The 12,420-nt window shown below is 48.5% G+C and overlaps 2 protein-coding genes across 3 annotated transcripts; both read right to left on the bottom strand.

Moving 5' to 3' along the window:
- Positions 1 to 398: 398 nt before the first annotated feature.
- On the bottom strand, positions 399 to 3,311 carry LOC122377296. The gene is made up of 6 exons (XM_043357246.1): positions 3,290 to 3,311; positions 2,863 to 2,881; positions 1,592 to 1,719; positions 1,071 to 1,174; positions 726 to 799; positions 399 to 516 (listed from the first exon to the last, which is right to left on the bottom strand). Exons 1-6 carry the CDS (start codon positions 3,309 to 3,311, stop codon positions 399 to 401), a joined length of 465 nt encoding a protein of 154 aa, XP_043213181.1.
- Positions 3,312 to 3,671: 360 nt separating this feature from the next.
- On the bottom strand, positions 3,672 to 7,265 carry LOC122377295 (kinesin-like protein KIFC1). 2 transcript variants are annotated; one of them, XM_043357245.1, is made up of 4 exons: positions 5,802 to 7,265; positions 5,321 to 5,414; positions 4,839 to 5,026; positions 3,672 to 4,494 (listed from the first exon to the last, which is right to left on the bottom strand). In XM_043357245.1, the coding sequence occupies exons 2-4, from the start codon at positions 5,336 to 5,338 to the stop codon at positions 4,455 to 4,457; spliced, it is 246 nt and encodes an 81-aa protein (XP_043213180.1). In that variant the 5' UTR covers positions 5,339 to 5,414; positions 5,802 to 7,265; the 3' UTR covers positions 3,672 to 4,454. The 2 variants fall into 2 exon arrangements, 1 of the variants encoding a protein (XP_043213180.1); XR_006255838.1 differs by lacking the exon at positions 5,321 to 5,414 and having other exon boundaries at positions 5,802 to 7,264.
- Positions 7,266 to 12,420: the final 5,155 nt, after the last annotated feature.

Raw genomic sequence — 12,420 nt, 5'->3', positions numbered from 1 at the left:
ATTTATATAGCTTGTAATACCAGTTTCTTTCATTACTTTTTTGGATCATGTTTCAAACATATTCTGGTCGTTGTTGATATTCCGTCCCAGACCGAACATCAAAGCTGGGTTGGCAAATTCGTCAAACGCAGATTTATTTTCAAGTAAACTATGCAGACTTCGAAAAATAGGAGGTTGGCTGCACTGAGCTACATACATTCTGGGAACGCTTCCGTACTGAAGCAAATGCTTAATGCGCCGCTTATCGGTAAGAACAAAGTCTATCAGAGAAAACTCGCAGACTCGCACTTATGAGGACAGTGTACAAAATGTTTAACTGATGAAACTCGCAAGGGCAAAGTCTAGAGTGGAGCAGCCTTGAAAACACCATGCATTGATGTCACAACAGTTACAGTGCCTCACATCGGTGCACCGACCCACCTGGTAAGACGACTCCTGTGGCGGGTCCCGGTGGTGTGTTGGAGCGGCCGGGCCGCCATCGGCGAACCAGCCGTCTTTGGTGGACCTGGAATAAGAGTGGAAAGGAATAAATATCGATCTCGTACAAAGTTTGCATTTGTCACATTGCCAGAGCCAGGTCGAAATTAGCGCAAGTTCATGTAACATTTGTATTGGTTTCACACCATAGAACTGGTTCGTTCTAAACTAGCGTTCGAACTACTCCTAGTAGTAGAAGTAGAACTAGAACTAGTCCGAACTAGAGCTCGGACAGAAAAAAAACTTATCTTTCGTCCAGGTGTGAGGCCGCCGGAGATTCCCAATCAGGCTGGTTCACCAACCCGCGAGCTCCCAGGCGCGCATGAAATAAAAACAATACTGGAATCAGCATACCAAATTCTGCAAATCCTGCCACACACAAAGAGCTAGAGCCTAGTGACAATCAAAAGTGTGTTTATCTAGCTTACTGGGGCTGCTGGGTGCACCGACTGCAATGGCCATATGGCGCCCAGATCTAAAGTGTAAGTTAATTGTGGTTTTAGGGCGCACCAACTGCCGTGGTCTTACGGCGCCCATATCTAGTGTTCTTCGTGTGAATTCAGTTCACTCATAAGTATAGGTGTATGTCATACCTGGGAGAGAGCTGGAGTTCCCGTCGGCCGCAGTCCAGTTTTGACCGGCAGATGGACGTTTCTAGTCTCGGTACCAACGGCGGCGCACGTACTGCCGCACAGAGCTGTGGTCGGTCGGAGAAATGACACCATGTTATAAATTGAAGTAAAATAGACCACATGAAAAACCACATGAAAGAAGAAACAAAACCACCACATGAAAAAGAAACAAAACATGAAGAAAAATACTACAATGATTATGTAGACGATTGTTTGATAGAGCGATCGCAACTATGGACTGCAATATGAGTTACAAAGTAGTGCCACATCCCTTGTCGCTGCGTCCCATTCGCTCTATTAATTTGTTCATTTTAATTCAAAACAAACCAATGTACCAAAAAATCATTCGCACAAAATAATCGCCGCCATACTGACAAGTACCATAGCCTAAGCCTGTTACTACAGATTATGAATACATATTTAAATTCCTGTCGCGGGTAGGCCGCCACAAAGTGGATTATATCACGGCCCCAGGCGCTCACCGTTCCGAGTCTGTTTGTTGACAGGTCGGTCCGACACCGGACCGGGGGCTCGCTCTCCCGCGGTGGTCGTCCAGCGAACACAGAGGGGTGGCGGCACCGCCCCAGACGGCTGATCACACAACGCAATGCTGAAACGACAGAAGAGGCATCGAGTCACTCACTTGGACATGAAAACACGTTGTGCCACATCAATACAATCCTGTCCATAGATGTCGCTAGCATACAGCGCCTGAAGTTATGCTGCGCCGCATGGTTACAGTCCCGCTCATAGATGTCGCTAGCGTATGACGCCTGAAGTTATGCTGTGCCGCAAAGCCTCCACCGGCCGGTATAACACAGCTTTGGTCGACAATTGGCAGCCTTTTACATGCAGAGTTGGAGAGATATGACGGCGAAAATAAAGAATTGTTAGGTTGTGACAGCTTAGCCCTCGCCCGTATAGGGGGGGGGGGGGGGGGGTCGAACGGATCCCATTCCCCTCGGTTTTTCGCGAATAACTCACGTAAAAAGTGGCCGATCGCGACGAAACTTCCAGTACCTACCCTCAAGTTGATTTTACACCTACCTTGAAAATTTTGTGACGCTGACCCAAGTGATCTTTGACCTGTGACCTATTTCTCGATACCATGTTTGGCCGGAATCGCGATTCGGCGTATGTCGGCTGGCATTAGCCGCACGTTTGCAGTCTTCGTGGTTTCAAGCGTTCAAACATATGATATGATGTTGGTCCCATGCATTAGGGTGGGTGTTAAGGTCACCTGAAGGTCAGGTCAGGTCATTGACCTTTGATGACCTCGGTTCACTTTTTCGAGTTCTACACGTTTCAAGGCTAGGTTTTGGAGCTGAATTCGAATTTAGCAACCATTTGAACATTTACGAAGTAGCTTTGGTGCTTTCGTAATATGTTACGAAGCTGTCAGGCGGCTGACACGTACTACGAACGCCCGGCAGGACCCCTACTGGTTGACCTGACCTGACCTGGCCTAAATGCATAAAGACATCATCTGTGATCAAAACTAACATGATATTCGTGATCGGTAGGGTGGGTGAAGTCGTACAAGAGCACGCACTTAGTGGATTTATTGCTCTAATTTGTTTAATATTTGAAAGAAAGAAATCGCAAATATGGAATATTAAAATTGAATTATCCCATCAAACCATGAGGCAACGATCTGGCCTTACACTCGCTAAAAAAGAAAAACTTTCCTAGCTCATTTACGAAACACAACACTATAAAACGCCCGAATTGTAAATTCTCGCTGTGTACTTACCTCGTACAAGTCGAAATTTCTTCCAGATACCGTCACCACAGCGAGTGCCGCCCGCCCTCACCGAGCGCTGGTAGCGAAGAGGTCGCGCGCGCGACGGCCAGCCGCGCTCCGGCCGACCGGCCGCCGCCCGGGGGCAGGACAGACGCAGGGGCGGCGCCAGGTGAGCGGGGTCGGGAGGGCAGAGGCAGTCACGTGGGGCGGGCAGAGGCGGCGCCAGGCACGACACCCGGGGCGGTAGCGGTGTTGGGGTCGAATGTATGCAGACATTGAGATTCCAGGCCTTGCCAAAGTCACTGGCAATGTTCTAATATAAAAACAGCATTTGGTTTTCTATGGGTGTACCTCCAAAGTATAAGATAATTGAAGGTCAAATATGCTCAAATTAAATGTATTTTATCACTGATAAGGGACGCTAAGGATTCTGCACTATCGGAACATTGGAACACCATTATTATCATTAATAATCCTAGTATCATTATTTTTACTGGAAAGTGGAAACGCTCCACAGCTGTGCTAATAATTACTTTCTCGGCTCTCCCCTCGCGCCCCCTCTCGTTCCCCTCTAATCCTTTATCTCCGCTTTCCCGCTCTCCCTCACGTTCCCCTCTAATCCTTCTACACTGCTCTTTCGTCTGTCTGTCTGTCTGTCTGCCTGCCTGTCTGTCTGTCTCTCTATCTGTCTGTCTGTCTGTTTATCTGTCTGTCTCCCCCTCTCTCTCTCTCTTCAAACGACAAACAATGTATGTATGTATGTATGTATGTATTGACGATCAAGAGCAATCCACAATCGGCGTGGCGATTACACTCCGAATGACATGCTATTTTATTTTAAACGAATGATGCATCGCAGAAAACCGCTTAATTCGCCCTGAAGCAGAGTTCCGACCGACACGATGATTTAGTTGCGTACGACATGGTCGTAGTTCGGCACAACATGACACGTAACAGTAGTTTTTAAGTTCGAACTTCAGGCCACAAAAGAAATTACCATACAACGGCCCGTATTACAGCTGGTTTATTATTCTTGCACCAGGTGGCAGCACTTCTTTTCCAAAATCAGTGCTTGTATTTCCAAAATCGTGATTTCCTCGCTGAGGAGTGAAATCGGCTTCACCGTTGTCAAAAATAACAGAACCGTTGCCATTTTTGGCACGTGTGACAAAAATAGCACGTGCTAAGAATGACAACGATTGACCAAACCTCCCCCGACTGATAAGTTTATTCAATGCACGCCTCCATGGACACATCACATGTGTCCCGAGCATGAGATACGTTGTTTATTCAATACACACCTCAATATCCACATCATATTTGCCCAGTGCATGAGATACGTTTATTCAATACTCACCTCCATAGACAGCACCGCACCTGCCATCGCCTTCACGGGCACTCAAGTTGTCATAACGTGACATCACTTGTCCTCTAGCTCACTTTTTCAGCTTCAAAGTAACGTTTTGGTGAGGCGCGATGTTTGGTCGAAGGCGTTCGGTGGCGATCCTCCCGTTCACTTATTTCTGCTGCAGAGTGACGTTGTACTGAAGCCCGATGTTCGGTGTATGAAGATCAGTGGCGTGTTGTAGAGCTGTAATGTTTCAGCCGTACCGAATTCGTGGTGCACTGCCATTGGCCAGCCTGTCGGAGAGATGGCACAGCGTCAACAGACATCAACAGACATCTACCAACATCGCTTGAATGTGTACCAGGACAACAAACAGCTGGTTGTCGATGATCAGGTACTTTAATTTTATAAAATATCCTATAAACAAAACATGCTAACCCGCACCGGACCAGTGCCCGGCGACTTCCGCGCGGGGCCGGATAGCTCCGACTGTCAGATGTACCGTTCCCGGCGGTAAAGTACATACAGCGTGCGCCCGAGAGATCAGGAAGTTGGAGAGTCCATCGCTCCGTTCGTCGCTGGAAAACTACACCCATCCTTGCACGGCTCAGCCTCGCCGCGGTGTGACCGCCCTCACCGGGTAGGTTTCGTGGCGGTGCCGATAAGACAGTGGTTGACCTGGCCGGCCAAACGCAGCGAGTTGAGCGTCTCGCCGGCGCCGTCCTCGCGCCGCGACATGTTCACGAGCATCAGCGTCTTGCTGTTGCCGTCCAGTGAGTGGTGCAGCAGGTGCGTCAGCTTGGAGTCGCGGAACGGCACGTGGTCCTGCCGTGGGGCACAAACGGAGGGCGGTCAGGCATTGAGCGGGGCAGGGCGAGGTTGGTTAACGAATCGATCGGAACGGACGCAGATCACTCGAGCAAAACAGCACCACCAAATAGGGCGCTACGAAACACCGCGCCTTTGAGGATCCCTAAACCCAACAATCATGCAAGCATCATCACAGACAATCGCGCTAAATACCATACCATGTGTTCATAAGCATCAAACGCAGATATGTCACCATCATGCGCTTAGTATCTATCGGCAGCTCGTCACCGACCGGGCGAAGTTAGTTACCGTATTTCCCAGCGCCATGATAACGCTGCCCAGACTGGCCAGTGGCCAGCGACTATAGTTCGTTTTTCTTAAGTTTGCCCGTCACTGTAAACGTCTTTTTGAACACAGCACGAGAAGTGCTAGCTGAATTACTGAGAAAACTGGTTGGCGCACATTAATTTGACCAGATTTCACAGACGATCAATTTCATCAAATTTATTTACTATTTCACAGACTCGTAGCTCGTATTTGCCAATACCTACAGCCCCACAGGGATAGACGACTTCTCAGGAATTATGTCTGAACTAATAAATAAGTTGCACGGCGCTTAACATAACGTTAAATCGTCGGTGTTCAAAACTTATTTTGAAAATATTATTCATACCTACAATACAATGTGCGCCGACCAGTTTTCTCAGTAATTCAGCTAGCAATTCTCGTGCTGTGTTCAAAAAGACGAAAAAGGCGTTTACAGTGAGGGGCAAACTTAAGAAAAACGAACTATAGTTGATATTGTTTGTCTCGGTGAGCCGGTCGCCCTGCGCTGCGGACTCGGAGCCGGAGCAGGTCGACCAGGTACAGTGAGCCGTGTCAGCTCGCTGCGCTCCTCCCGGCGCAGCGTGAACACCGAGTGGGGGCGAGACGACTGCTGGTGGCAGTGGGTGACGTCCACGGATCGCTGCTGACGTGCCCGCTCTAGCAGGGAGGAGACGTCCCATTGTTCCGCCACCGTCAGTCGTCACCACCCGGTAACACAGAGGGGGGAGGCGTCATTACCCAGCCATGCGAGGAGGGGAGGGCCACTCCGTCTCGTCACCGTTACGTTATCACACAGGAGGGGGGGGGGGAGGGACAACACACCATTACAATAGCCACGAATAACCCGCGCCCCGCTGGGGTCCGGGATTTCCATGCCCTGCTGGGGGGTGTTAAAACACCCTTCTGCCTCGGCTGCTGGGGCACGTTGCACTACGCGGAAAGCGGCGTTCGAAAGAGTGTCAATAATAATGACGAAACCACTTTGGTCACTTTTTCGGTCAGTTCCAAGGTCAGGTCACCAGAGGTCATTCAAGGTCAGATTTCGCCGACGCAGCGGGAACACCGGTCCAGGTGTGAATTTGGAGATGGAGCTAATGGCGCCGGAACTTGCCGGAAGACACGCCGACAGTCCAGATGAAGACAGAGACGCGACGGTGCATAGCAAACCAGACAACAAATTAACAAACAAAGTATGTAAGTCAGAAGACAGAAGTGTGTGGTCCCGTAGCAGCGACATCTAATTTGGCATAACATTTAAAATAAACTGAGCAGCCCACACTACCGTCACGTGGCCACATACGCGGCCGTCAGGACTGACCTGCCGTCCTGGCGAGCTCCAGAGACCACTGGTCGGCGAGCCGCAGTGTCAAAATATCCCATTACGACACCCGGTACCCCACCCGGGCCGACCGCAGACTGCCCGCAGGCTGACAATGCCGGTGCTCCGTCCGTCCCCTAGCCGTGCCCCATCCGAGGTCGCCGCCCCGGCAGTCGGCACCCGTCCCGAACTCACCGGACAGCATGTCTAAAGAGAATGTCCCCTCGCCACTGGCGCCACTGGCCTCGTGACACGAACTCGGGAAGGAGGGAGGGTGTGGGCGGGGAGCGCGTGATGCACTACCCCGCCCGCTGAGGAGGGGTGCGCCGCGCGGTGGGCTGGCGGCTGTCTCGGCCATAGGGCAGGGGTCTCACACCAAGCCAACGAGTGCTGATGAGGGACAGTAAAGTTTAATGTGGTAAGCGCGTCTTGTGATGCACGGGTGCCACGTTCAGAGACGTGACTGAGGCAAAGGGGAGCGCTGAAGAAAAACACCTGGTTATCCACAACAAATGATTGTCTTAACCCGCGCCGGGACGGTGCTCCAAGACTTCCGCGCCGGGCCGGGGGGGGGGGGGGGTGTCTGAACACCCGCTTTTAACTCGGCTCCTGGACCACGTAGCGACACGCGGTAAGCGACAATCGAAAGAACGTCCAAAATAAGGACGAAAACACTCGGTCATTTTTTGGGTGAGGTCAGAGGTCAGGTCACCAGAGGTCACCAAAGATAAAATGTTGGCAATTTCAACATTTTGGAAACTGGAAACAACTTACTCTGGAACCAATAGAGCTACAGCGCCGCGGAAAAGCGGATTCGATATCTCTTTTAGCGCTCTTTCGCTAACATTTCCTCAGATTTGACCTCAGGTCAACGGTTTGGCCTCCAGAGGGCAAAAAATCCAAAAATAGCCGTTTTGCGAGAAGTGATTTTTCGGCAACATCTTTTGACTCAAAAGAGCCACGATATTACTTTTGCCAGCATCGTGTTCCACTTGTCGAGACGCTTCGAATGAACTATAGTTTGACCTTGAAAGGTCAACTTGATAATTTGACTTCAGGTCAAGGTCATGACCCTACCGAAAAGGTCACGTTGTATATCAGTCAATCCGCATCGTCGAGCCGAGCACATCTAAGGCATTTACATCGCTCTAGCATTCCTCAATCAAAAGGTATTAGTGAAAAACTGTTAGATACCATTCGAGACCTGAGATGACCTCGGGGACATAACAAGGGGTCAAAGGTGCCATTTTCCGGTTCAGCCTTCAGGGTGTCAAATTAACTTGCATCCCGATGTTTGAGATTGTCTAGAACGGCGTTCGTGCAAAACAGACCCTTTTCAATTTCCTGCCATTGACTTATAATGGAGAGGCCGCAAAATTGACCTGACCTTGGGTCACCGATATCAAAATTCCGAGATCTACATTTTATGGAATATACTGTTACTCTTATCAATCGCTGAAAGTTTCAAGGCAATCGTTCACTCGCAGCGACGTATTGAGAAAATCGCGAAGGGGGGAGGGGGGCAAGAGTTTGGAGGGCGCCACCTCACCCAAGGAGGGCGCCATACAGTCGCGAGATAAAAATTTTTAACGATCGCTCAACGGAGGGGTGGGGTGGGGGAGGCCTTTTTTTACTACGCCACCAGTTTTTTGCGTACCTTGGTGTAGGTCATGCTGCATTTATTTCGCATCGTGTGCATTTTGTTTTTACTCCAGGTCACAAAAGGTAAAGTCACCCGTTTTGACGCCGTTTTTACGCTAGCTTCGAAAACCCTTAGGGGGGGTTGCATCAACCCCCTGCCAGGGCAAGGGTTAAGGGGGGGGGGCACTGTCGACTTTTGGTCTCATTCTTTCCATGCCACGACCCTAGGGCTAATGTTAACCCTCGCCCCGTTGGGGGGGGGCCATTTTGGCCCCCCCTGTGGTTTTTCCTGAATAGCAAGAAAACGGCGGCGCGCAGCGCCGCCAAATTTTCAGTACCTTCCCGGGCATCAATTTGACACCTTCACACCAAATTTCAAGTCTTAGGTCACCTTAGGTCAGGAGTTATTGAGGTCAAACTGAGGTCATGTTCGAGCAAAAATGAGCAAAAAACATGCAATCTTGAAACGCTCACCAAATCTACAGTTATCAAGCAATTTCAAAGTTCTTTATATGGTCTAGTAGACAAAAAGCGGCGCTACAAAACTGCTATCTCGGATTTTCAAAATTTTTGGTTTTTGACCAAAAAAAATTCAAAAAATTGATTTTTTTAGAAAAACTTTGAAAAAATCCAAAATTTTTCCGAATTTCGAAAAAACCGGAATATATGTGATAGTCCCAGCGCTCTTCTATATACATACCAAATTTCAGATCGATATCTCGTTTTTTGGCCAAGTTATAGCGAAAAAACTGTTCAAAAATGATGACGTCAAATTTTTGAACTCAATTTTTAGCAATTCTAGACCACGTACGGCAAAACAAAGACCACCATTGAACTCCCCGTGACGAGCTGCATCGATTCGATACCCATTTTATGCAAAAATATTAACTTTGAAATTTGACCTAATTTGACCTGACCTTGACCTGACCTTGACCTGACCTTGACCAAAACGTGATCTAAGCTGGCCCCAAAGGCTGCCTGACCCATAAAATCGCATTTGTCATGTAAAATGGACCATAAAACATGTATCACACGACACTTTCATATTGTGACCCCCCCGTGACCTGACCTCTGTGACCTGACCTGGTATCAGTGACCTCAAATAGCAAAATATGTGTTTGAAGAACATTTCCCCATCGATGATTTTCAATGAAATGCATTTTACTCGATTTTATAACGCATTTCTTGAAGTGCCTGTAAACGGTGAAAATTGGACCTTTGACCTGACCTGTGACGTCATCGGTTTGACCTAGGTCAATAAAATTGGGTCACAAGGTAGTTCCCCGTTGGGGCTATCCAACGCCGTTTACCGCTTGTCGCTATGTTGCGTGGTTCTCGAGATCTTAGGGGGGGGGCCAAAATGGCCCCCCCCCCAACCGGGCGCGTTGCTCGGCAGAGCCCAACGGGGCGCGGGTTAACCCGCGCCCTGCTGGGGGGTGTTTGAACACCCCCCCCCCCATGTGGTTTTTCGCAAATATCTCAAAAACGGCGGCGCGGAGCGCCGCCGTTTCTGGTACACCTTATCATACATCAAATCTACACATGTTGTGAAAATTTCAGACCAAGGTCATTCAAGGTCAGGTCACCAGGTCACTTGAAGTGACCTCACCTTATAAAAAGTTTCAATGTCTGTCATAGCTACACCGAGTGACCGATTGCTTTGAAACTTTCAGCGATTGCTAAGAGCAATGACATGTACAAAATGTATATCTCAGAATTTTGATATCGATGACCTAAGGTCAGGTCAATTTTGCGACCTCCCCATCATAAGTAAATGGGAGAAAATTGAAATGCGACTCTTTTGGACGAAAGACATTATAAACACTCGCAAACACTGAATTACAAGTGGTTTAGACACATTGAACATTAAAATGGTGTCCGTGACCCCTGTTTATGTCCTGAGGTCATCTTAGGTCACGAATGGTATCTAACAGTTTTTCGCAAATAACTTTTGATAGAGGCATGCTAGAGCGATGAAAACGCCTTAGATGTGTTCAGCTCGACGATACGGATCGACTGATATGCAACATGACCTTTTCCGGTCAGGTCATGACCTTGACCTGAGGTCAAATTTTCAAGTTGACCTTTCAAGGTCAAGTTATAGTTCATTCGATGCGTCTTGACAAGAGGAACACGATGCCGGTAAAAGTAACCTCGTACAAGGCTTGGGTCAAAAGTTATTGCAGAAAAACTGTTTCCGAAAAAATCGGCTATTTTTGCAGTTTTTGCCCCCTGCAGGCAAAACCGTTGACGTTAGGTCAAATCTGAGCAAATTACTCAGAAAGGGCGTTAATAGGGCTATCAAATGCGCTTTTCTGAGGCGCTGTAGCTCTTTTGGTTCCCGAGTTATGCGTTGGCTTCTTGGAAATTGTCGACATTCGACCTGGAAATCGGCGAAATTTTGCCTTCAATGACCTCTGGTGACCTGACCTTTGACCTGAGCAAAAATTAGCCTTTGTGATTTCCTCATTATTTTTGACGCTCTTTCGAACGCCGCCTTCCGCGTATCGCTAAGTGGCCCAGGAGCCGAGTTATAAGGGGGGGGGGGTGTTCAAACACCCCCCCCCCCAGCAGGGCGTGGAAATCCAGGACCGCCAGCCGGGCGCGGGTTAACCCGTGCCCTGCTGGGGGGGGGGGGTGTTTGAACACCCCCCTTGTGGTTTTTCGCGAATATCTCAAAAACGGCGGCGCGGAGCGCCGCCGTTTTTGGTACACCTTACCATACATCAATTCTACACATGTTGTGAAAATTTCAGACCAAGGTCATTCAAGGTCAGGTCACCAGGTCACTTGAAGTGACCTCACCTCATAAAAAGTTTCAATGTCTGTCATAGCTACACCGAGTGACCGATCGCTTTGAAACTTTCAGCGATTGCTAAGAGCAATAGCATGTACAAAATGTATATCTCAGAATTTTGATATCGATGACCTAAGGTCAGGTCAATTTTGCGACCTCCCCATTATAAGTCAATGGGAGAAAATTGAAATGCGCCTCTTTTGGATGAAAGACATTATAAACACTCCCAAACACCGAATTACAAGTGGTTTAGACACACTGAACTTGAAAATGGTGTCCGTGACCCTTGTTTATGCCCTGAGGTCATCTTAGGTCACGAATGGTATCTAACAGTTTTTCGCAAATAACTTTTGATAGAGGCATGCTAGAGCGATGAAAACGCCTTAGATGTGTTCAGCTCGACGATACGGATCGACTGATATGCAACATGACCCTTTCCGGTCAGGTCATGACCTTGACCTGAGGTCAAATTTTCAAGTTGACCTTTCAAGGTCAAGTCATAGTTCATTCGATGCGTCTTGACGAGAGGAACACGATGCCGGTAAAAGTAAGCTCGTACAAGGCTTGGGTCAAAAGTTATTGCAGAAAAACTGTTTTCGAAAAAATCGGCTATTTTTACAGTTTTTGCCCCCTGCAGGCAAAACCGTTGACGTTAGGTCAAATCTGAGAGAATTACTCAGAAAGGGCGTTAATAGGGCTATCGAATGCGCTTTTCCGCGGCGCTGTAGCTCTATTGGTTCTCGAGTTATGCGTTGGCTTCTTGGAAATTTTCGACATTCGACCTGGAAATCGGCGAAATTTTGCCTTCAATGACCTCTGGTGACCTGACCTTTGACCGGACCAAAAAATTGACCGAAGTGATTTCGTCATTATTTTTTACGCTCTTTCGAACGCCGCCTTCCGCGTATCGCTACGTGGCCCAGGAGCCGAGTTACAAGGGGGGGGGGGTGTTCAAACACCCCCCCCCCCAGCAGGGCGTGGAAATCCAGGACCCCCAGCAGGGCGCGGGTTAAATTGCTAAAATCAAAGCGTGGCACGGTGCCCGGTGCCCTCCCCGTTCCGCCGCCTATGCTCACTATATGACACACTATCACACACTCACTATATCGCATACTATATATCACACACTATCACACACTCACTACATCACACACTACCACACACTCACTTTATCACACTCACTATATCACACACTCACTATACCGTAGGTATACTCTATATCACACTATCACACACTTACTTTATCACACTATCACACACTCACTTAACCACACTCTCACTATATCACACACTATCACACGCTCATTTTATCACACACTCACTATA

This window comes from Amphibalanus amphitrite, unplaced genomic scaffold (genome assembly GCF_019059575.1).
Source record: "Amphibalanus amphitrite isolate SeventyFive unplaced genomic scaffold, NRLGWU_Aamphi_draft 002706F_arrow, whole genome shotgun sequence".
NCBI classification, from domain to species: domain Eukaryota; kingdom Metazoa; phylum Arthropoda; class Thecostraca; order Balanomorpha; family Balanidae; genus Amphibalanus; species Amphibalanus amphitrite.
Note: the sequence above shows the minus strand (reverse complement) of the source record. Positions and strands in the feature narration are given on the sequence as shown.

What these genes read in the sequence shown, in the direction of transcription:
- LOC122377295 (XM_043357245.1), bottom strand. An exon ending in ACCGCCACGAAACCTACCCG is followed by an intron (nt 4,495 to 4,838) that starts GTGAGGGCGGTC and finishes TCTCTCCGACAG; the next exon opens with GCTGGCCAATGGCAGTGCAC.
- LOC122377296 (XM_043357246.1), bottom strand. Translation starts at nt 3,311, where the DNA reads ATGGTGTTCCAATGTTCCGATA. An exon ending in GAACTCCAGCTCTCTCCCAG is followed by an intron (nt 800 to 1,070) that starts GTATGACATACA and finishes TTTTTATTTCAT; the next exon opens with GCGCGCCTGGGAGCTCGCGG. An exon ending in GCCTCACACCTGGACGAAAG is followed by an intron (nt 517 to 725) that starts ATAAGTTTTTTT and finishes ATTCCTTTCCAC; the next exon opens with TCTTATTCCAGGTCCACCAA.